Below are 23,343 nucleotides of genomic sequence, written 5' to 3'. Positions count from 1 at the left end.
ATCGCCTGGCGCGCGCTATTTCGTTCTCCCCCCCTTCTTCCGCCTTCTCGTTCTCGCGGTTCCTTCCGACCGCGATGCGGCCTCCTTTCCGGAAACGCAACGCCGTTCAATCTATGCACTGTCTCGCCCGACGCTCGCTTAGTTACGGACATTTCGCAGGTCGGTGTTATCCGTGGCGAAAACTTTGCAGCTGATTATCATTTGTTTAAAGTTTTTACACGAATTGAAGATTGAATTACGTTTGAAATTTAAGAACGGCAATACGTTGCAAAACGTTGTACTATATTTAATTGTTGAAGATTCAATTTTGCAAGTATCCTGGCGGATAAAGTTTTACAAAATTCCTACAGAAATTTGAGAGGCGCTACAGAAATCTAAATTAAAATGTCAGAATTGGAACACATTTTTCTAAATTCTTACATTTTTGTAATGTGTCTTTTTTGCGATATCTACGATTTATCGATGAAACTATGTCAAATTACAACGAATTATAATATTCTATACATTTCTAAGTAGCTTATCGTCGCGAAAAAAATTTTATAAATAAATACAAAGTTTTACTGAAAATGAAAATTTGTAGAAATTATTGTTTAGTATTTTATAGAAATATATAATTATTAAAATTGACAAAAGTATTCCAATTCTAGAATTTTTTGTATATTAAATTTTTGTAGCATTTCTTACATTTGTGTAGAATTACAACGAATTATAACATTCTACACATTTCTAAGTAGCTTATTGTCGCGAAAAAATTTTATAAATAAATACAAAATTCTCCTGAAAATGAAAATTTGTAGAAATTATTGTTTAATATTTTATAGAAATATATATTTAATTATTAAAATTGACAAAAGTATTCCAATTCTAGAATTTTTTGTATATTAAATTTTTGTAGCATTTCTTAAATTTGTGTAGAATTACAACGAATTATAACATTTTGCACATTTCTAAGTAGCTTATCTTGGCGAAAAAAAAATTCTATAAATAAATACAAAGTTTTACTGAAAGTAAAAATTTGTAGAAGTTATTCAGTATTTCATAGAAATATATATTTAATTACTAAAATTGACAAAAGTAGAATTTTTCCAAGAATTCTTCAGGATATTAATGTCTCACCTTATTTTCATTAATCCTCAGCTCTTGTCAGAGCGTGGTGATCCGTCAATGTATTTCTGTGGTGTGCGCTTTTTACAGTTTACACAGATATACGGGACCTGCAATTTAAACGTCGGTTCTCCGAACGGCCTAATTTATAGGGGTTCTCTCGGTTAGAAACTCGGTGGTTTGCCACTGCCTTCCGAGAGGTAGCGATCGAATAAAATCAGATGTTTCTGATCAGCGGAGTTTGAACCTGGATCTTCGGCACAGAGAGACGCACGACTTTCTGCGCCACGATCACTACGAACTACCTCTCACCTTATTAATTCTTTATAAAACTTAGATTAATTTTTGGAATTTACATATTTTTCCATCAAAAACATGATAACTCATCACTCTGAAAAATTCCATTTTCAATAGCTCTCTATTCGCTGGATCTTCCGTGCAAAGATTCAGCAATTGCAATTCACTAAAGGGTTAAAATAATCGTATTTTTCAGCTTGTTTCCCATCTGTCGTTAAAAAAACAGGACACCTACCTGTGGGTTCGCGACTTGCATATCGACGGAAATTGCGTGTGATTCTCTTTCGACGTCGTTCTTGGCCACGCGAACGAACGAACGAACGAACGCTCCATTTTACTTCCGGCTTTATTTAAATTCGTTCGGGTTTCGCTTCGATCCGGTCCAGATGCCGGCCGTCGCAATGAGATCCTAAATGGAGCCACAAATTGACTGTGCGAAAACGCTTAATTTCCGCGGCGCGTGGGTATCGATCACCCATGCGCGATGTCGATCGCGCGTCAGTCCCAATCGACATCAACGAATCTCTTTCCGATAAAATTTACAGCGTCGGATCGACGCTCCACGGACTGCGAAAATTCACCGACGGCTTGGTCACCCTTAAAGGTTCGCAATGAGACGAGTGACGTTTATTGCTGCGTAAAAGGCGGATCTGGCGAGTCATGAACGACAGCGCGTTTGCGAACCTCGATCGTAAAAAAACGTTTATTATACCCGGGCGCGCACAGTTAAAGAAAGAGATTTACCTTTTGTGAAGCTAATAATCCGATAACTTAGAATCTTTAAAAAATCTAACGTTCCTTAACTCGCAGAAGAACTTCAAATTCGAAGGATCTTCGAAGCTAGAAATTAAAGCTGTGAATCTCAGAATGATTCGAATGCAACGATTTTAACATCGTAGTAGTCTTGATTTTGTTTGTCGTCTTAGATCACATCTCAAAAACATATCAGAAAAAAAACAAGGAATGAAATTATATATATCTTGTGATCTTTTTATATTCGGCGATAATCTTATTTTGATTAAGCATTGAGATTGTATACTTAATTAAAACATGATTTAAATATAACTTGACAGCATTAATGTACAATTTTTGTGAGAGTCCACGATTTTACACATGATTCTAAATAATTAGAATCTCATATTATTTCATTATTTTATTTTCATCGATTTGAAATCAAGTCATTGCAATTGATGTAATATTTATTTCGATACTGAAAATCATCTAAATTAACATTTATATATTTATATCTCCGTGATGTTTTTAGTCGTATTTTCTGAAAATTTTGCTTCTATATGAAATGCTTGCAAATATTTATAAATTCCATAAATATCAAACGTACGTAATATATCTCAATCTATATTTATTTGTGTAATAAGAGTCGATAAATAACATATTGAGAGGTTTTTTTTTACGAACTCGTGAATGTGCCTTTCATATAGCAGCATTCAAAATAATTTCTATTTTGATAAATTATTACGCATATTTACCTTTTTATTTTTAAATGGATATTTCAAAATAATTACATATTTCTTCCAACCCCCGCGCGCGGTCTTCTGTGAATAAACAGGCTGTATGTGCAATGTGCAAAAACAAATAATCGATTCGTCATTACGAAATATTTTACAACGCGTTACGAAATAAACGAAATAAATACGTGCCGAATATTTTGCTCCCGTGTCCCGGAAACTTCAAACACATAAATATAATATTTGTGTGAAAAATCAAATCTATCTCATTGCTCAAATTTCTCCGAACAAATTTCAATTTTTATTAAAAAATAATTGTAACGTTTGAGTTAAACAACTATTTAGTAACGTAGAACGGATATTGGAAGGTAGCTTTGAACTTTCTTAAACTTCTTAAAGCCCCGAACGGTAAAAAAAAGTTGGGTTGAACGGAAAAGATCCAATGTGTCTACAAAGAATTAAGTGTCGAAAGTATCTGCGTATGTAAATTAACTTACTACGTTATTACTTCCATTTTCGATATCTTATTGAATACGTCAGATATGACGTGACGATGTTATTAAATTAAATTGATTCTCCGTATCTGTTAATCAAATTGTGTCGCGTCGTTCAAAGGCTGGTTTCGAGTGGGTTCTTCAGCAGGAACGCGACACTACGAGGAAATAAAATACGGCCCTCAGAATGCAAGGATCTCGGTAGGAGAATCTTGGAATCTCAGAGATCTCAATGTTCGAGAGAATTTTGGAATATAAAGCGCACGAAAACCGACCATCTGATAAAATTCTAGGATTCCAGGATTTGAATATTATAGATCTCAGATCGCGCAACGACATCGTTACTTAAATTGGTTTCGCATCTCATCGTGCTTCGATTTCGCGCGACACGTTTATTTTCCTCCTATACGTTCGAACAGAATCATAGCTCGCCGTAACACACCGTCCGTCTTCGTAAAAGTTTCCGCTTTTCGGTCGCATATGCCGGCGGCATTACCATGCGTCTTGCGCGTTCGGCGACATTATTAAATCGTGAATTCTTGTAGAGCTCGTGATATATATCTGCCACTTGGCTTGCCGTTGCGTCACAACCTGACGACGCCGAAAACCAGAGAAATTTATGCTCGGCGCGAATTTCGGGGGCTGAAACTTTAGTCTTCGGGGATCGGGCGCGCCGCGCTTTGCACGCATCGATTCCTCATGTTAATACGGATTCGTGTTTTCTCACCCTCGTTTGCTATTCTATTACAGAACGAAGCCGGCAGAGCGCGAGGGAGTGCCGTGCTCGCAAGAAGCTGAGGTATCAGTACCTAGAGGAGCTTGTGGCCGACCGAGAAAAGGCGGTGCTTGCTCTGCGGAAGGAGCTCGAGATGGTGAGTCTTAACCCTTTCATAAACGAACGAACGAAAATGGAGAATTCTCAGGATTTTCTCCTTTAGAAATATACGGTCGTTTATTGCGCACTGAAAAGACAAATACCCGTAAATGAATTGCGGCTTATATTAAGAAATTTGCATTAAAGCATTTTATAATAATTAGCAGAAGATGAAGATACAATGCTGTTTCTTGTGAAATCTGAATTTCTTCCTTAGCGAAAGTATCGAAGGAACTTGATGTTTAAACTATTATTGGAAATTAGTATTTTTCACTTTCTAACTAACTTTCTCTCTCTTAAATATAAATGTCGATATCTCGTCAAAAGAAAATGCACTTAAAGTTAAACGATAGATAATATTTCAATATTTATGCTGTGATGTTTAACTCGGCAAGTTTTTTTAGTTTCGGTAGCTTATAGTTTGAAAATTATTATCAACACTGTAATTTCTTTATTAACAACAGCAATCTTCACATTTTACAAGAAATGACGTGACACTTTTTGATACTATATATTTTATATGTAGGGTACAAATCGTTTATGAGACATTAAAAATATCTAAAAATTTACGTATATTAATTAATATTGATTGCACTCTGTCTAATATTTTTTCAAATAGAAAAACAAAACTTATGATATAGAAGGAATATTTTTTTTGAGAGGGAGATATGTATTATACCTTAAGGTCCCTGAATTAGTTGTATCTCGAACATAAAGCAAAGCAAATTCTTCGGAAGCTGGAGTTACCTCGTAACTTTTTCTTTTCCATCACCCTCCTCATCGTCTTCTTTATCGTCCTTCTTAAACCTTCCTTCGAAAGTGCAAACTAAGTTACTTGCAAAAGTGTAAAGTTTTGGCGGAATACAAAGGTTCGCTCTTTAGCAATACGACTGGGAGTATTATTCGCATCTTCATTGCTTTGTTTTCGCAGAAAAGCACTCGTACTTGTTAGAATTATCTGAGTACTTTACGCAGTCCGGTTGGCAGTGAATTTTTATTCTTTTGGATCTCTGTAATAGGAAATATTTCGGGCACATTTCTTTTTGGATAAAAATTAACATTTTTTTTAATTCAATTACTGTAGAAAAGAATGTGAATAAAATTCAACAACTAAACAATAAAACGACAGAGGACAAGTTTAGGAAGAAAACTTGAAATGGAGAAAATTATTCGTTTTATTGTTTGATCGCATTTGTCTTTCTCGTTTCATTCGCGAAAACGGAGTGCTCGTTAACGAGATTTAAGAATATTTGACGTGATATTTTGAGGTTCTTACATCGACTAAGTTACAGTGACTGAGCATTGCGAGTAAAAAAAGAGCATTTGAAAGATTCCGACGAGTCCAGCGTTCCTGCGTATCCACGAGGCTGTTCCTAACTCCTTCCTGATACCACCGACGATCTCCAGCGCACGACGGTTTAGTACGAACAAGTGCGGTCCGAGAGAAACGGAAACTCACGTACTTTACACACCACCGTTTGTTATTTTTCTGCAGTATCGTCAGTGGACTCAGGAATTGGACGCCGGACAAGTCCCCGAAGGACTTCAGGCGATGCTGGAGGAATTTGGCCAGCTGAAGCGGGAACCCAGCGGCAACTAAGCGGCCAAGGAGGCGAGGAATAAGGAAGTCACGTGGATCGAGCCGTTCCATTTATCTTGTTCCTCCGATCGAAATCCTCCTCCCTTCGTAGCGAGCTTTCTTTCCGTCTTCTCTTATCTCCCTTTCTCTTTTACTGTTCTTCGAGGCAATAGGGAATAATTGGCTGGCGAATCTGAAATTTTCTCTTTACGTCGACTACTTCTACACTGCGATTGATCCACTGAATGAACCGCGAAAAGAGCGGATCTTCCGGCATTTTCGAAAATACTTTCTTATGCGAATAGTGAAATTTCTCTCTCTCCTACGTCTCCCAATTCTCTCCCGTACTACGGGATCGTTATCCCCGATTACCTCGTTACCTCACCGTGTTACCTTTTTTATACGTACGTTTTGTTATCGCGACTCGTTACGTTGACACATATTTTTTATTCTCGTTGATTAAGTACATCGGTCGGTTGTTTACGGCCTCACGCTTCAAATGTACCTCCTTCGCATGATCGTTGCGATGTAAAAAAGTAATTATAGATGTATTACTGTTACGCCTCGAAGGAAAAGAAAAACGGTCGTTGTATATCAAAGTTTATATTCAGTATTGTCTGTTTTGAAGAACGTCGTTGCGGGATCACCTCGTTGATCGTTTACCGATTTGTTTGAATTTTGTCAACACGCGGGCTTCTCACATACCGCAGAGAATTCATCATTTTGTACAAATTAAAACGCCATTATAAAAGTTGATTCATATATGTGTACGGAACAGTCTGATAAGTCAAATAAAACCAATATTTTTCGATGAAAAATAAGTCTATTGACGTTCACTGGCCCTCGCTTTTCTGATTCTCCTATATGAGAGAATTAATCCTTAATCCTACACTGGCGAGGCTAGCTTAATTACAAATGTATCCCACCGCACACGATTACACGGAAAAAACGTTTTTGCTGAAGAATCTAAAAATTTAGTTGGATATAGATCTGAAAATAATTTTGTTGCGCCATCAAAATAATTTATATTGCACTCTTAAACTAATGTTAGAATGTCAAAATTTTTTGCAGTATTGCTCATCACAATTATTCTGATAATCTAACAAATAATTGTCACATCTGTGTATCCAGCTAAACATTTAGATTCAGCAAGATCATTCTTTCACAAAAATTTCTTATGTGACAATATGTATTTATTATTTGATTATTTAGAAAAAAAAATCTTAAATCTAACGTTGAAAATGAGAAAAAAATCTTTATTTTTATTACTTAAAAACTACAAACTTTATTAATGATAATAAGGTAAAAAAAACGAGCGTTTTTTTTACCTTATTATCATTATTAATTTGCGTTGAGCACATACGAGCCTATTTTATCATTTTGATTACTACAAACTTTATTTTCTATTAAATTTGTAATTAATGATTATCTCTCAGCTTTAGAATGTTTAATTATTACATCAAGAAAGTATCAACGTTATAAATTTCATTTTATTTAAAACTCTTATCAAAATTTGGGGTATAAAACTACCTCACGAGTGTACACTGACAATGAGTAAAAGAAATATTTGGCGCGATAGACCAAATGTTTAGTTATCAATAATATTCAAATGAATTTTATAGTTATAAAATTGACCAAAGAGCTACATATTTTTTCTGTAGTCTTAACCAAACAATTGCTTTTATACAACTTATAACCAAATAGTTCGTTAAATGTAACCAAGTTTTTGGTACTGGTAACTACAAAATTCATTTGATCACTATTTAATTCAACTTCTGGTTAATATTTTTCTCAATTTAGTTGCGTTCACTGAAATGGAAAGAACGATTTTGTTGAAAATACAGATATGAAAATTATATTGAATTATTAAAGTAATTACAATACTAAAAAAGGTTTTTGTAACAAATTTGGTAACTTTATCAAATTTTAATGATTCAACACAATTATTTTCATATTTGTATTTTCAATAAAATCATTTTTTCAGTGTAAGTCGGATTTGACCAGTGCAATTGGAGGGTTAAATATCATGATTCTAAAATCCTTTAAATTACTTAAAAAACATTTACGTTTGCGTAAGCATCGCACGAGTAGCGAAACGCGAAATCTTTTTTTCTGGCTCGCGCGCAAGGAACGCATATCCTCCGGCATTATTTGAAAATCGCATTTTGGGACACTGCGATGTCGCGGTTTTGCGCAACGGGAATTTGCATATTTTGACGTGGTATATATCGGGCCATGAAATCTCCGCTCCCGTTTACGTAGATTGCGATACGTCCATAGACGATATCATCTCTTGCGCTCGTTCGACGATCCGTTGAAAAGGAGGAAAAATTGATGAATCCGATATCGCCGTTATCGCGATTATATTCGGAAATTTGAAACGAATTTTGTTATGTTATTTGGCTCGAAGCTTTTAATCAACTCGGGGCAGTAACGAGCGAGCTTAATGTCGCCGTGTAGTAATAATTGCAACGATAATGATGTTATAAACGTTTCGGCATCGATTGAATTGCAAACGCCACGAATAAGAGTACAATCCCCGTACGCGGCGTGCTGCTTTAACGATATTTCCTATTTTTCGATCCCCGGACGAATTACTGGTTTTTTGCTCACTCGGTAGCTTACGAATGGTAAGTGTGTCAGATCGGTTTATTCGGATATTTAGCATTGTGATATTTCGCTATTATTGGAAACGTTCTCCGAAGTGATTTCTCCGAAACGCGAGTTGTTTTGTTTTTTCGACGTCTATTGCCGTTGTTACGAACGAAATGGCAGGTAACGCGAAAATGTGACGATTAAATTTCATATACCTACGCAGCTCGGATGGGATTTTTGCCAAATATCACGTCGCCCATAAATCACCGTCTCACCACAATGCACGTGGAAATCAGACTTTACTTTCCTATTAAGAAAGAAATATCGATTTTACCACGTTTCCTCATACGCGAAACGTAGAAAAATTTTGTTAGTGTATATATATATATATATATATATATATATATATATAAAGCGGAAGTGGAGAAAAAAAAGGGGGAGAAGAAAACTCATCGTTTTTCGCCACGGTCCGTAATAAATCAGCGTGTTAGGCGGAGTGTAAAGTTGAAATATTGCCCCGTAAATATCAAATTGTACTAAAGTACCGAGCAAAGAACCGAGTGCTTCGCATTGTTATTAAGCTTGCTACATAGTAGGTACATTATGTACTTCCTGGCACGATGGCCTTAGCTGTGACAGTGTCCGGAGATGATATATTTTACACGTTGTGTATGTGCCCGAGTACGAAATAACCATCTTTTGGATAAGAGATATTATACATACTCGATTCCGCCTGATAAATTATAATCTGTAGCAATGCCGGTGCAGCTATTTAAATTGAAATTTCGGTGAAAGACGTGCAACTGAAAGACTTTGAAATTGTTTCCCCTCGATTAAATTATGCCCTCCGTTAAACAATTGGGCACATTTGTACATTTTTGTTCGCAATACGCGTTACATTTGTGAAGTTAAAAAGATCATTTTCGCGTCAGACGCTATAATTGCCTAGCATTTTCCGCGCTGCTCCCGACGGATCTCACGCGAAGCTCATTCAGGTCTTCGTAGTTGTTCCGCGAGGAGCATTAGAGGCACTTGCATGGCTCGTAAAAAGCTGGCGATGTGCCCATGTATATATGCGATCTCTCGCGCGCCGGCAGTTAACGATACGCAATTCCGTGCGTCATAAACCGCGGACATTCAATTTCGTTGTCGTGGAAAACGCGTGTTCTTGCCGGACGGACGGAATGGACTAACGGACGGACGAACGTGTCGGGCGCAGAGTTCATAAAGTGTAGCGTTGCGGCGTGAAAAAATAGCGGACACGTTTGGGGACGCGGAAATAAGGAGAAAAAATATGGCTATCCGGCGGAGCGAGAAAATACTTGTGGCCTCCGCTCTCTCGACCCCGGGGGTCCTCGCGCCGCCGCGCCGCTCGAAATTTATTCCGATAGCACGAAAATGTTTTCGGTCGGTACCTTTTGCTTGGCGAATGCAATGTAATAATGAACCGCGAGATGGTTCGTTGCACTTTGCGTTTACAGCGTATTCTAGACAACTCGTGACTTCAATTTTGATTCTTTAATTGATTTAGAATGTCTCTCGGCGAAAATGTCGAACCACCAACAGTTTTCACCCTGCGAATGGGAAAAGAATTTTTAGAGAGTTACATTGTTTTAAATTTGCAATATTGAATTGTACTCAATTTCAGTTATTTTTTTTTTTTTAATTATTCCTATGTCGCTCGTACTCAATATGTCGTTAATTTAACTAAATGGAATGAAACAATTTAGTTTAAAAAAGTGCATTAAATTTGACTCATTAGTTTATTATTTATTAAATTACCAGATGCATATATTAATATGAATACTGTTTACTTTAAAAGCAATTTTACCGTAAAAATGATCGATTAGAAGTAATTGTTTTTTTAACATGTTCTTAAAATAATAAATGTCGACACACATTAAAAATTGAAAATAACAAAATATTATTTAACTCATGAAATTAGTTTAAATTTGATCGTTTAATTAATTTAACGGTAATTCTTAAAAAGAAACAAGTTTATTGTTAGATTTGCAATTTAATATTTAAACCTAATATTTAAACTTTTTTTTTCAAAAATCCGTTTGTAATTCCCAATAAAGTAGTTTATACTCTAACACAATTTTAATTAATTAAGGAGCGCTAAATAAATGTTATTTAAATAATAAATTTTTTTATATTTTCACTGAGAAGGCGAGAGGACTGATGACCCTACATTAGCGATAAATTCTTGAATCTAAGAAACGGTGATGCTGTCAATTCATCAATCTATCGATAGGTTTGTCTTATTAAGGAGATCGCCGTGGACGTGTAGTCGATAAAGCGGAAAAGGGAAGAATAAGTAAACGGAAGCTATTTTCCGAGGTGAGCGACGCGCAAAGCCCGAGAACGTGAGCTGAGAAACGAGAAGAAACTCTATCTCCGCATCTCTCCTACCCTCTCTTCTCTTTTTTTTTATTTGCTTCGAGAAATGTACCTTCGGAGGGGTGATACGCGCGGATATTATCGCGTCGCTACGGTTATTCTAAACAATATTACGCGTAAGCAGATCACGACATTCAATCTATATTTTCATAACGTTCCATTCTTTCGTGGAGATATTACAAACAGCGTGGGGTGCATAATTCGAGTCATTCGCACGCTCGCGAGATACGGAAAAAATTTGTATACTGAAAAATGAAAGTTATTTTCATGAAAAAAAATTTTAGGAAATTTAGAGAGGGTGATTCGTTTTTTTTAACAACTCGCCTGATAAATATTGAAATGATTGTTGAAGCTTGCATTTGAGTAATATTTTCATATATATACGAGTAACGTTCAAAAGTATATTGCATGAAATACGTACTTCATTGTAAGAAAACTTGTTCTGAAAATTTTAGATAGGCCATCTCTCGATGTCGAAGGGATCGAAATGTGTTCCGCATGCATCTATCTTCGTATACTCCGTGAAAAATTGACGCTTCTCACATACATATATATCAAAGTGTCAATCGTGTCACGGAAGATATATCTTTGGACTGAATTTATTTTTTTCCAAATGTTGCCGAAGATAAACGTTTTTTTTTTCTTTTTGGCGGTAAATAAACGGGATTGTTTTGCGTGTGGTTACTCTTACAAACGTTTTCCATAGTACGTTCCGTGCTGCTCAAAGGACATAAATAAACATCGTATATACATGTAATAAATGTCTACAACGGAAATACGCGCATGATTATTAATGGAATACGGAACGGCATCAATTATGTATGAAATTATGTGGGCTGACGGAGAGGTTTCCGTTTCTTCCTTATGCACGAGGGTGGACTTTACTTTCCGAGTTCTCGAGGAAATAAAGTAGTATATGTCGCGAATATGGGCGATCAGATGTGATGTCTCATATTTTGAATAGCAAAGACCGCGTTGAATAATTAAACAGGCTATATACGATACATTTTATAAAAACTCGTCGAACCCCGTGAATTTATTTCCTCTCGAATTTCGAGTCGACTTTGCATATACGGAAATTTAATATGAAATTCTTATTTAATGTGATTATACGTTTATTTGATATCGGAAATTTGTCACGTTGAAAAAGTAAATTATATCTGAGGCTTTTCATAAAATTCCTTTCATAATTCCTGAAATGCTGGCATTTCTTCTTTCTGTATGATTTAATTTAGATGTATTACGTATCGGTGAAAGGACTCCCGGACTACCACGAGCTGAGTTGAACTTCGCACCGATCTATCTTTTATTCTTAATTCTTCAGAGAAATGCGTATTTCCTTTCATAGGATGACTACTTTACGAACATTACGACAGGTACGAACGTGATAAAGTCTCGAAGGTACTTACTCGCGCTGCGGTGTAATATTCACGACGTTCGGGGTCATCTTCGGACAAGTTGGAGTCTGTATATCTTATTGCTGCGCGATAACGACGGTTATGTACATTGCGAGACGAAGGATGTTCTCGACAGAGCCGGGCAATCAAGGTTTACGATTGACCGGATCGTAAACCTTCCTCCACCGCAACGAGACACGATTCCTTGATCGTATAAGCCGAATTCCGAGCCAGTGTTAGCTAAATTCCGTACAAATGCGGCATTAATTCTACCGCCGCGCCTCGCGGAGCGAACAGTTTCGCCGGTATCTCACGATGCCACCTCGAGGCACTGCAGAGATTCAGGACTTCATATTTGTATCGCTCCAAGTCCGAAATTTTGGAGAGATATACTTGATCCACCTAAGGAGAGAGACTGGTTGATCTTAGTTCACCTTAGGCGCTTTCGGCGCGCTTAACTGTTCCAAATTGTGCGCATTGGTTAACCAGTGAAACTGGTGTATAACGAAGCGTATTTTCATAATGATGTCGTCAACGAATTCGCATCTTCACGAGATAAAATAAATGCGAAAAGTGCAATTTGCTTGAAAATTTTTAAGAATGTGTCGAACATACAGTCCCTGCAAAGCAAATAAAGTAAATAAATTTTAAAATGTTTAATATTAACACTTCAAGTAGACTATACGCATAAAAGCTATATAAATAAGATTTTATTTTTATAATTTATTTACTTCATTTGTTATTAAAAATTGAATGATTTTTTAATGTTAAGAAAAGTTTTAATTTTTTTTTTTTTTTTTGTAAGTACTTGAAGTATTCAAGATGATTTATACAAAGTTCTATTGTGATTGTTTAGTTACTTTGTAAATAAATAAGTTTTGTTTGTTTTACAGAATTAATCTCTGCATCGCACTGAAACTTTACTACTTAATAAATTACTTTGAAAATTTAAAATACTTAAGTAAAGAAATTTAGATTTTTTATTATTTCATGAATAGAATTTCATTACAGCACAGGTCTACTTCTTATTGAGTTTTTTATCCAGATAGAAAATTTTGTCATCAATTTTTTTTCTGCTACTTTTAAATGCAATATAAAACAATCTGTAATTTTTCCACAATTTTCTTTATGTCTTGAAAAATGTCTTGCATATCTTCAGATGTTTTACGAGATATTTTTACACGTAAAGTAGGATTACATACAGTAATTCCAATAATTTTGTACTTTATTTGAACATTTATTCCGATATATCATTTCGTTTGTATTTAAATAATTTATATTTAAACATAATTATTTATCACTTTATATAAAATTATTTATGCATTATCTGAATAACAGAACTTCACTTTATATTATTCAAAATATAAAATGCATAATTATTTATATTTTCGAATAATGATTTTTTAACACAACTATCGTTTATTCCGTTAAAAATGAAATATTAATTGAACATATTTGTTATACGTATACTGTGTACGTAATAAAACTTTAATGTCAGTGTGCAACCTCGAACTTATTTTTGTTAAGTGTAGATAAACTAATGCATCGCGTGTTTTCTTTTCCTCTTTCTCCCCCTCTGTCTCGCTTGCCTCTGTACACAGGGGATGCGGCTAGAGAATTTTCTTAACTTCAAGACCTCTTTTTACTCCGCGCCTCGCGCTCACTTTGCGGAGCACTCAGGAATATCGTTCGCGAACTTTTTGCAAATCCAACAAATTCCGTCCGGGAAACGCGAGCGCGCCGGGTCGCGAGTGAGTAACGCCGTCAGGCGTTTCTTAAAACGGCCGCGAGGTATAACTCGACGGTTTCATATTATACGTTCCCGGCCCCGTATTAAGGGATGAAATTTATAGGTCGAGTTTCCACAGTAAACTTAGCCGATATCTCGCCGGGAGGCGAAACAAAGAGTGGGCTCTCCCACGAAGGTTGTGGCACCCGCACCTTCGGAGACCCGCTCGGCGGTGGCCTCCTCGTTTCCACCATCTTCCGCAACGCTCCTTTATTCGCGGCCAGTCCTCTTCTCCTTTTTATCTTTCCCTCTGTTCTCGTCCCCTGTTCTTATCCTCTCCCTGCTTCTGCGGCGGAATGTCAGCCAAACGACGGTAAGAAAAAGCTGAAAGCTGCTGCCGAGGCGATGGTAACGGCTGCGAGGTGAACGACGAAGAAGCGGGTGACGAGACGAGGGGCTGAGATAGGTGCAAGAGGGTGGGTCGTAACGGCGTGAGGTAGACATTGGAAAACGGGGGGGAAAAAGTAGTTGCTTCCGAGACGTGGCCGTGGGGTGCGCGAAGAAACCGGTCGTCTATTCAGCACCGCAGTCCGACGGTGGAAAGAAGCTTAAATGGTTTTTCCATGGCCGAATCCGGGTCTAAACGTGTCGAAACTTTTTAACGAGCTCGTTAGGGTTCCGGGAATGACCGAGAAATTAATTATCCTTGAAAAGCCGTCCGCTCATCTGCGGATACATACGACGCTTCCGCTCTCTTTCTTTTTCCGGCTTTCTTGTCGTTTTCGCTCGATGACCGTGCATTCACCCTGAATTCAGCCGATGATCAGTGGTCATCAATTTTTTTAATTTTTTACAGAAGTAAATTAATTTCCTCCTCCCTTCCTTTCCATTAAAATTATGGTCCAAGAAAATGACGTTTGTTTGAGATTAGAATTATAGAATAATAAAATAAATTGTAAAATGTCAAATGTCTAATATTAACGATAATATTAATATTATTGAGTTTATCTTTGAAACTTGTGCGATTTAAGCATGCACGTTTTTTCTTTTGCTGAATATTGAATTTTAATTGACCGACATTAAATTTGACATTTGCATGATTAATCTCATCGATATTTCAATCTGATTTATTTTGGCATCCATACACTCTTCAATCAATTGATTGGAATTTGTAATTCTATCAAAATATCATACCCCATCGCAGATCGTTATTAAGTAATTCAGATTGCAAATTATTAATGTTACTTACCAAAATGTGGGGGAGAAGCAAATGAATGAGAACTCGGTCGCTTTTGCAACGACGGCGTCCGATTTGCCGTAGATTTATTTTTAGATACCAGTAACTTTCGAAATCTTATAGGATATTAGTTTACGAGACTCGCGTTTTGCCGATCCCGTTCTATTCGCACATAAATGATCGTTAAATCGGCCGAACGAAATTCCGCGCAAGGAATTGGTTCAATTAACTCTCGATCGTATCGCGTTGCCTTTACGTAACAATAGAAATAAATGTAATCCGAAATTTCACACTTTTACACGCACATTCTCTGTAAAGCGTAATTGCCCGGTAAAAACATAATTAAATCTCTGTTCTTTATTTCGAATAAAAATAACTTGCAAATACGTTTCCGGCGCATTTTTTCTATTTTTTTTTTTTTTTAACAATTTGTGTTGAAATAGAATTTGCCACGCAATGGAGAATTAACGACCGTATCGTCGTGGCACAGGGGAAATCGATGCGTTCATTCGAGGCTCCGATGTAATCACCGAGCTCTCCGTTATGATGAAATTTTGGTGCAAAACAGTTTATGCGAGAGCGGAGTCGCACGAGATAAAAATATCTTGCGACTAGTCGGAATCGTATTTCGACAGTGCGATATAATTACGGTATAGAATTAAAAAATTCATTGTTCAATTTGCGACAACGTACGAATACGTCAGCTTTGATCGTGCAAAATCGTAGGAAAGGCTTACATTTTATCGAGCAACGTACCTGCCGACTTGGTCGACGTCGCTAGAGAGTTGCTTAGCGCGATTAGCCTCATTCGTAGCTTCCCGATGATCACGATTGGTCAAGCCTACCATCTGGAATCGTGGCCGGCGAGGTTGAAAGAGAGGTCAGATTTGAAATGAAAAACATAAAATGGAGAGAAAGAAAAGAAATACCGCGAGTGTTGCAATCGAGACACGTAAATTTTTAGCTACCCGTCGACGCTACTTCGTGTGCGCTCTGCGTCTAGATTAAAAAGGATCGAGGACACTCGATGACCTGGTTCTCCGATCCAACATGGCCGGCTTGACGTTCTGGAGGAATAATATGTTTTTCGACTTCAGGTACCGTATGTACAAGTTGTCATTCACACATGCACGCGTCTCTCTCTCTCTCTCTCTCTCTCTCTCTCTCTCTCTCTCACTCGGTTTTACATTCTGAACGATCGTTCACTCGTACTCGAATAATTCGACAGTTTCGTCGTAAGTAATCGGTCGTGATGTATACATAGCATAATTATTGACTAGGACAGTTTTTGGTTCCGGCTTCGACGAGGAAATCGCTGAGTACAAATTTTTTTTTTTTTTTTAACATCGATTATGCCCGTGGCTAAATTGTGGTAAACGTTTATACAAACGCGTTGGTCTTCGTATCGCAGTGATAAGGTGCATGTTTCCGCCTCGTTGTCGTGCTAATTTCAGATTTCGCCCTTCGCCTTTCAGCCACTTCTCAGCCGCATTAACGGCTCGACTAACGGCCAATTGGCTCTTTCGCCAACGAAGCACGCGAGGCACGCTTTCTCGTTTGACTATCGCATGACGAGTGTACGTATCAGTACCGCAACACTGTAATTGCATGTTATAGTTTTCAATTTCACGTTACAAAACTCTACGTACTTCCTTTTTCATTGAACTTTATCCAAAGTACAATTCCGACTGTGCGGAGCGTCGCTGTTTGAAGCAAACAGACGGTAATAAGTCAAATAATTTAAATGAGCGAATGCTTCACAATGCAAGAACACTAATTTGAATTACTGTATAAAGCTTGATCGTGTTGGTGTTATCGAGCGCACTAAGCGTAATTTTGCATGTATTTCATCACACGGTATACATTTGATTTTGCTTCTAGGGGTAAGTAATTAAATTGTACAATGCCCGCCAATAGCTCGTTCCAGTAATCAATAGCACTACAATAGCACACTACTCGTGGTAGTTTCAAATTAATGGACCGTCGCTTCATTAATACACCGTGTACCATTATTATTACTCATCATTGATTAGACTAGACACGGTTAATAAATATTAAAATCTTTTCGAATGTGAAGCGGGTCGATTGGAATTTTTCAAATTAAATCCTAATCTCTGTATAAATCTCCAGTAATTTAATCTAGAAACAATTAAGTATAATTATTATAATTGATTTCATTGCAATTTTTTTTTGAGCGAGCTGGCACTGTTAAATTATTTATTAACGGGAATTACCGTGTAAAATGCTGCACCGATGTTACTAATATGTAATAAGGGAAGATTATGTATGACGTGTAACATAAATTACACATACATATTACATATCATACAACAAGTACTCGATAATTATATACATATAATGCAGAAAATTTTACACGCGTGAAACGGATCGAGTAATACAGACTGAAAGACAGAAATAAAGTAAAAAAGACTCGCAACATTTGGATCTTAATATTATCTCTAGGAATAACTTAGCGACGCATCTGGTCAATCGAACTGCAATTTTTATTCCCATCGTGCCCCTAGTACCGCGGTACTGATGTTCTACTGAACGTCTCGATATCCTTCGCGAACACTCGCATCTTATGGTTCCGGGATCCCTGGCGGAAATCGAGTTTATCTATCTACTTACGTACAAAGATGAAAATCGTGGGTAACGTCGAGAAGGATCGAAAAAGACAGAGAGAGATAAAGAGAAAAAGACTGAGAGAAAGAGAAAGGGAGAGGGAAAAAGAACATGTACATATCTGTATGTGCAGCGGATACTGTCGTCTCTGGGAGGGGTCGCGAGTTTAGGGGTAAAGTTGTAAAGGATGAGTTTTATTCTCGCTGGGGCAGTGAACTTTTTCCTTCCGCTCTTGCTTCTCTCTACCCTTCTATTTCCCTATCTCTCTCTCTTTCCCCCTTTCTTTCTCTCTCTGTACTTATCTCTCTGTTTCGATCACTCGACAGTTTGTGAGTTATATTTCGCGGCGTTCGCCGTGAGCATTCCGACAGCTTAAGGCGCCATTAGGCGCTTTATGTTGTAACGGCAGTAATCGCGACCGATTATGTCCTCCTGTGGAATCTCCTCCTCCAGCGGCTCCATACCTTCCGCGGCCAGGTTGTCGCGAATCTGCACACACATAGAGAATGCTACGATGTAGTAAATGTGATTTATTGACTGTAAAGCGTGGTTTACGGTGATTTATACGTATTTAGCCCTTTGATACGCGATACCGGAGTCGCCGGCCTGCGTTGAAGCGTCTGGCGTTCTCGTGGAACAATACTACCAATCATAGCCTACGGCCGTCGATCACTCATTGTAATCCGCGTACCTATGCGCGTCCATGAATCGCAAGTGGACGAGTGATCCACGACGATACTCCCTAGTTCGCCTATTCGAAAATACAAAGGCTTTCGAAACGGTTAGACGCACGTAAGAAGATTAAATTGCTCGTATCAGCGAGCGGATCGATACCGTGTGTACAAAGCGTACTCGTCGCCCGCTTGAAAGCCGGGCCACCCCATTTTTCTTGGATGCATTCCGGTGGCTCGTGAAAAAAGCCGATGAATTTTGACGCCGCGCCGCGCCGCGTCGGGCTTCCGTTGAAACTCGCGAGGCGGCGAAGATGGAAGACCGCGCGCTTCGCGAGTGTTCTCAAGAAAAATCGCGCTTGGCGATTGCCGTTGTGGAGGAGGTGAAATAAAAAGGTCGAACCGGAGCGCGCGCCTCTCGGGACGAGCGTCCGTGAAAGGCAAAGACGAGAAAGAGCGCGCGCGCGCGCGCGCGTAGAGAAAAAAGATCGACGCAGCGCGCGTATTTCACACGGGGCATGCACGTCGCCCATCAATTTTCGGTGAACCCCATTAACCTTCCCACGGGCTTTATCCCGAAAACGAAGCTTTCGACGAGCTGACGAACGCGTCAGCGATGCTCGCGACATGCCGCCCTTTACATGCCGCGTGATGACGAAAAATCGCCGCGATGTACGCGGCACGGATCGAAAGTTGCACTATTCCGAGAGGAGATTAACGCATTTGTAGTCTGTTGTATCGAGAGTAATTAATATGCGTCGAAACAACAAAATGAGGTCGGCGTATAACGGGATTGAGAAAGGAAACTTTTGCTTTTGCTTTGAACGATTTTTTGTTATTTGCCGTGATATTCGCTCTTATTCCCTTTTCGACTAATGATTACAGAGAATTACGTTACGCTCCGATGGAAAATAATAAGTTTAAGTAGATGTAGATGTACCTTCATTAATTAAACAGATACAAAGAGTGAGGGTGCTGCATCTTCAATGCCCGAAGAGAAATAGCAGAAATGAATGTTTCATATAGAGCAGAGATATATATAAAAAAAAACGTCATTAGATTTGAGATCTTTCCTGCGTTTTTCCTGCGACGCGCGCTTCTAGAAGTAATCTTTTTTTTTATAGCGTGGAAAGAGGAAGAGGGTCCGATTCGTACGGAAATAATTTATCGATACAGCGCATCGGGATGTAAAAAGCTTTTATTGACTTGGAAATGCCGGCCACGTTTTTTTACCACGCTTTGTAAAATTTATTTCGCCTTCATAAAGTAAGAAAACGACGTTCTCCGTTCGGGGGTCGATCCTGACGGAATATATATTAGAGGCCAGCGCGTGGACGTATAAATTTCACTCTAGCCCGAAATTCACCCCGCAGTTTTTCAATTAAACGAGCGTCACAGGAAGACGGCACTCTATCACAAATATTTACGCCGCGTAAACGCAACTACAATTTTTCGGTCATCGGTTACCTGCGCTACGAGAAGCCAATATTGCGTGAAAGGAAAGAGCATACAATACTATTGCCAAAAAAGTGAGAGAAATTTCCCTAAAATAATTTTTTTTACATAAAAGAGAACCAGCTTATTCTTTTTCTTTTTGATCAAAAATAAAAAATATGGTACTTACACTGAGACAAAAAAATTTTTTTAAGAAAGAATACATTTTCTTAAAACCATATATTTTGATGCAAGCATTTGTTTGTTCTGTTTAAGTGAAAGTATTTATTTTTAAATAAATACTAGTTTTTAAATAAATATAGACGTTTATATTACTTTAATGTATTTTTACCTTTTTTTCCACACTTAAATAATAATTTTGCAAATTAAGTAATATTATTAAACTTAATTGAATTGTTTTCTTACATTGAAAAATCTGATTATCTTGAATATAAAAATAATTCAACAGTAAATATTTTCCAGAACTGCCAGAAAAAGATACTCGATTAAGAAATATTTCTTTATTTTATGTATATAGATACTTTAATTTAAAAAATTTTTATTCAACTAGTAAATAAGTCGTTAGGACTCACCGAGCAAATCATTTCTTTTTGTTTTAAGGCATTCTTTTTTTTAGTGTAAGAAACAAAGATAATTTTTTTATATTATTTAAGACAAAAAGTAATTATGATTAGATAATTGTATTTCTCTCTCTCTCTCTCTCTCTCTCTCTCTCGTGTATTTTCATATAACATAGAATTAAAGAAAAGAAATAATTTAGAAAAAAATAAACATCTCACATAGTGTGTTGGACGTTTATACACGTCATTTTTGCTCAACAGATTTTTGCTCAACACTCTATAACATAAACCCTATGTACGTAAAGCTTTATTGTGCCGCTCCTCTGAATTTCCAATTAAATGAATACAGAGAGCGATGGAGGCACGCATCTCCGGCTACGAGACAACGTAGAAAAGGAAATGAGAGGACGATATAGGAGAACGCCGACAGTCTAATCAAATCCGCCTTTATTGTCGCTTTCATGCCTCGGGCGCGTAACGTTACGGTACTTGCGGTATAAACGCCAGCAATACGGACGTCTCGCAAGTGTAATAGCCTTTTCTTCGGCAGTCTCTCTCTATATAATCCTCTTTAAAACTGATATCTCTTTTCTTTTTTCTTTTTTCTTTTTTTTTCAAAACATCAAGCGCGCTCGAAACAACTCGTGACTGAGAGATTAAAAGTTAATAAACGTCGAAGAGTTTTTCCCATAAATGCAAAGGTTGTCTTGTTACTGTTCATATTTCTGTCAAAATTAGGAATTATATAAAATAAAAAATTATATAAAATTGAAAGTTGTAAAGTTTCATCCTAAAAATTAAATCTGACGGAATGGAAATTATTTTTTAACTTTGATATTTGAGTTTAATACCGGCATGAAAAATTAAATATACGATACGTATATACGGGCCAGCAATTATGGTAAAACCGCGGAAAGGAAATGATTTTTCCTAGGAAAAATGTACAACGAAAATTCGTTATATTCAAGGGACATCATCGCCTTCTCGATCGTACCACGATTACTGGGTTATCCTGTATAATATCATGATTTATGTACCTTCAGAAAATATTTTCACGAACAAATACGTCATTTTGAATATGTGAGATTAAGATATTAATGGATAGATCTAAAGTGCTTTATAATGTGTCAACTTTTCGTTGACGCATTATAATTCATATATTTTTGTTGGAATTGAATTGCACAGAAAGTCCTCTATTTTCTTTTCTAAAAATAGAATGCCATGAATTATCTCTGAATCATGACTGAAGATTTCTCGAGACTCATACGTCACTTGAATATACGTACATGAATAATTATACTTTTCGTAAATTAGATATTAAATTACAATATATTACATTATAATATCGCATAATATACGTACGTATACAGTTATATTATATTGATCGAACTGCAGTTTCGTATTCCTTGAAAATAGATACTTTGGCGGATGATGATGCATTATACTTGTCGATACATATTTTCCATACCTCGGTATTTACGGGACATGGAAAATTGTTTTGTCTAGATAAAATACGGACAAAATGAGGATGGAATTTGAAACGTTTTTAGCAGAGTTTTGCAGTGGCGTACATCGATACGCAGCAAGCCAATAATGGCCCGGTATGCGCGAGGCTAATTGCATTATTGCGCGTGGTATGTTGATGACTGATCATCATGGTTTGGCTAATGAAAGGGATTTGGTGTGATAGAAGGGAAAAACCTTAAGAAAGGAAATACCAAAATTCAATTCCGCTTTCTATAGCTCGAAAATTTCCGCAATTCCCAAAAAATTATATCACTAGTTCTAAATTGAATTCATTATGTAAAAAAAGAATATTATTCTAAATATATATAGTATCAATGTAATAAAAATATATTATTTTGTATTCTGTTGTTTCTATTATTCAGTCTTTATTTCTACTTTTATGAGCACTAGCCAGAGGTAAAGGTTTCTGCTGTACACAAATGTACATGTTTATAAAGAGAAGGAAAACAACGTACACATGATGTAAACCTCTTTCGCAACATTTTTGAAATATTCTCTTTTAAAGAGAAAAACATGTGGATCAGTGTTTTTACAAATCTTAAAGAACAAAGGGAAGCGCGAGTGAATAAATGGACGCGTTTCGAAGTGGCACGACGATCTACATAATACAAGTGTGCATGACACTGATTGCATTACGCCCGAGGAATTTGCACGACTGTTTCCGGACGACTCCTTGCGGCGAACGTTTGTCGGGGGAGACGCGGTCTTACGCGAAACAGCATCAAAGTTACTTCGGATTCCCTCCCTCTCGTGCGAGGAACAATAGCGGAATTGAATTTCAAGGTAACGTAATCGCCGTCGTTTTGTTCGCCGCTCCGTACCGTAGGCAGGACCATTATTTCAGCAATTACGACGTTTCTCGCCTGCCGTATAACCCGGGCCACCGCCAACGACGGCGGAGCGGTGGAAAACGGCGATGAGACGGGTTGGAATTGCTCAAAAGGATTTGCTTTCGCCCCCTCCTCTGCTCAACCTCGTTGCGATGAGAAAAGCGAAGCGCAAGTGGATGCATGGGTGGGTGCCTGCACGTGTACGTATTTGCGTGCGTGCGCGTTTCAGGTAAAGAAGATACGACGAGTTTTCTCCGGGAAATTGCAGAGAATTAATGGCAAGTTGCCCGCGTCTCCCGACCGGAAGAAACTGGATTCACAAGCGCGGAAATTCCACGTGACTCGCGCTACAAATTATCCCCCGGTGTAGACAGTCACATTTTCATATTCCGATAATCAAATAATATTTTCCGCGGCGTCGGATCTGGAAAATTGCACCCGCCGAGTTAGATAGGAATAATTTAAAACGACGGTGGGTGAATGAAGGGAGGGAGGAGGAG

General features: G+C 37.5%; 2 protein-coding genes across 4 annotated transcripts in view; one reads left to right on the top strand and one right to left on the bottom strand.

Moving 5' to 3' along the window:
- The window catches only part of LOC105195265 (REPTOR-binding partner), a 29,470-nt gene extending 22,835 nt beyond the window's left edge, over positions 1 to 6,635 (top strand). Inside the window, exons 3-4 of the mRNA XM_011160629.3 lie at positions 4,112 to 4,233; positions 5,731 to 6,635. Coding sequence (XP_011158931.1) covers positions 4,112 to 4,233; positions 5,731 to 5,835 — 227 coding nt within the window. The 3' untranslated portion in view covers positions 5,836 to 6,635. The remainder of the gene's footprint in view (positions 1 to 4,111; positions 4,234 to 5,730) is intronic.
- An 8,589-nt stretch (positions 6,636 to 15,224) lies between these two features.
- LOC105195264 (dipeptidase 1) overlaps positions 15,225 to 23,343 on the bottom strand; it is a 93,967-nt gene continuing 85,848 nt past the window's right edge. For all 3 annotated transcript variants that reach the window (XM_026130950.2, XM_011160628.3, XM_039449284.1), the window contains one exon: positions 15,225 to 18,289. In XM_026130950.2, the coding sequence (XP_025986735.1) occupies positions 18,223 to 18,289 (67 nt within the window). In that variant the 3' untranslated portion in view covers positions 15,225 to 18,222. The remainder of the gene's footprint in view (positions 18,290 to 23,343) is intronic.

Source organism: Solenopsis invicta, chromosome 5 (assembly GCF_016802725.1).
Source record: "Solenopsis invicta isolate M01_SB chromosome 5, UNIL_Sinv_3.0, whole genome shotgun sequence".
Taxonomy (NCBI): domain Eukaryota; kingdom Metazoa; phylum Arthropoda; class Insecta; order Hymenoptera; family Formicidae; genus Solenopsis; species Solenopsis invicta.
This window is presented reverse-complemented; position numbering and strand designations above follow the sequence as displayed.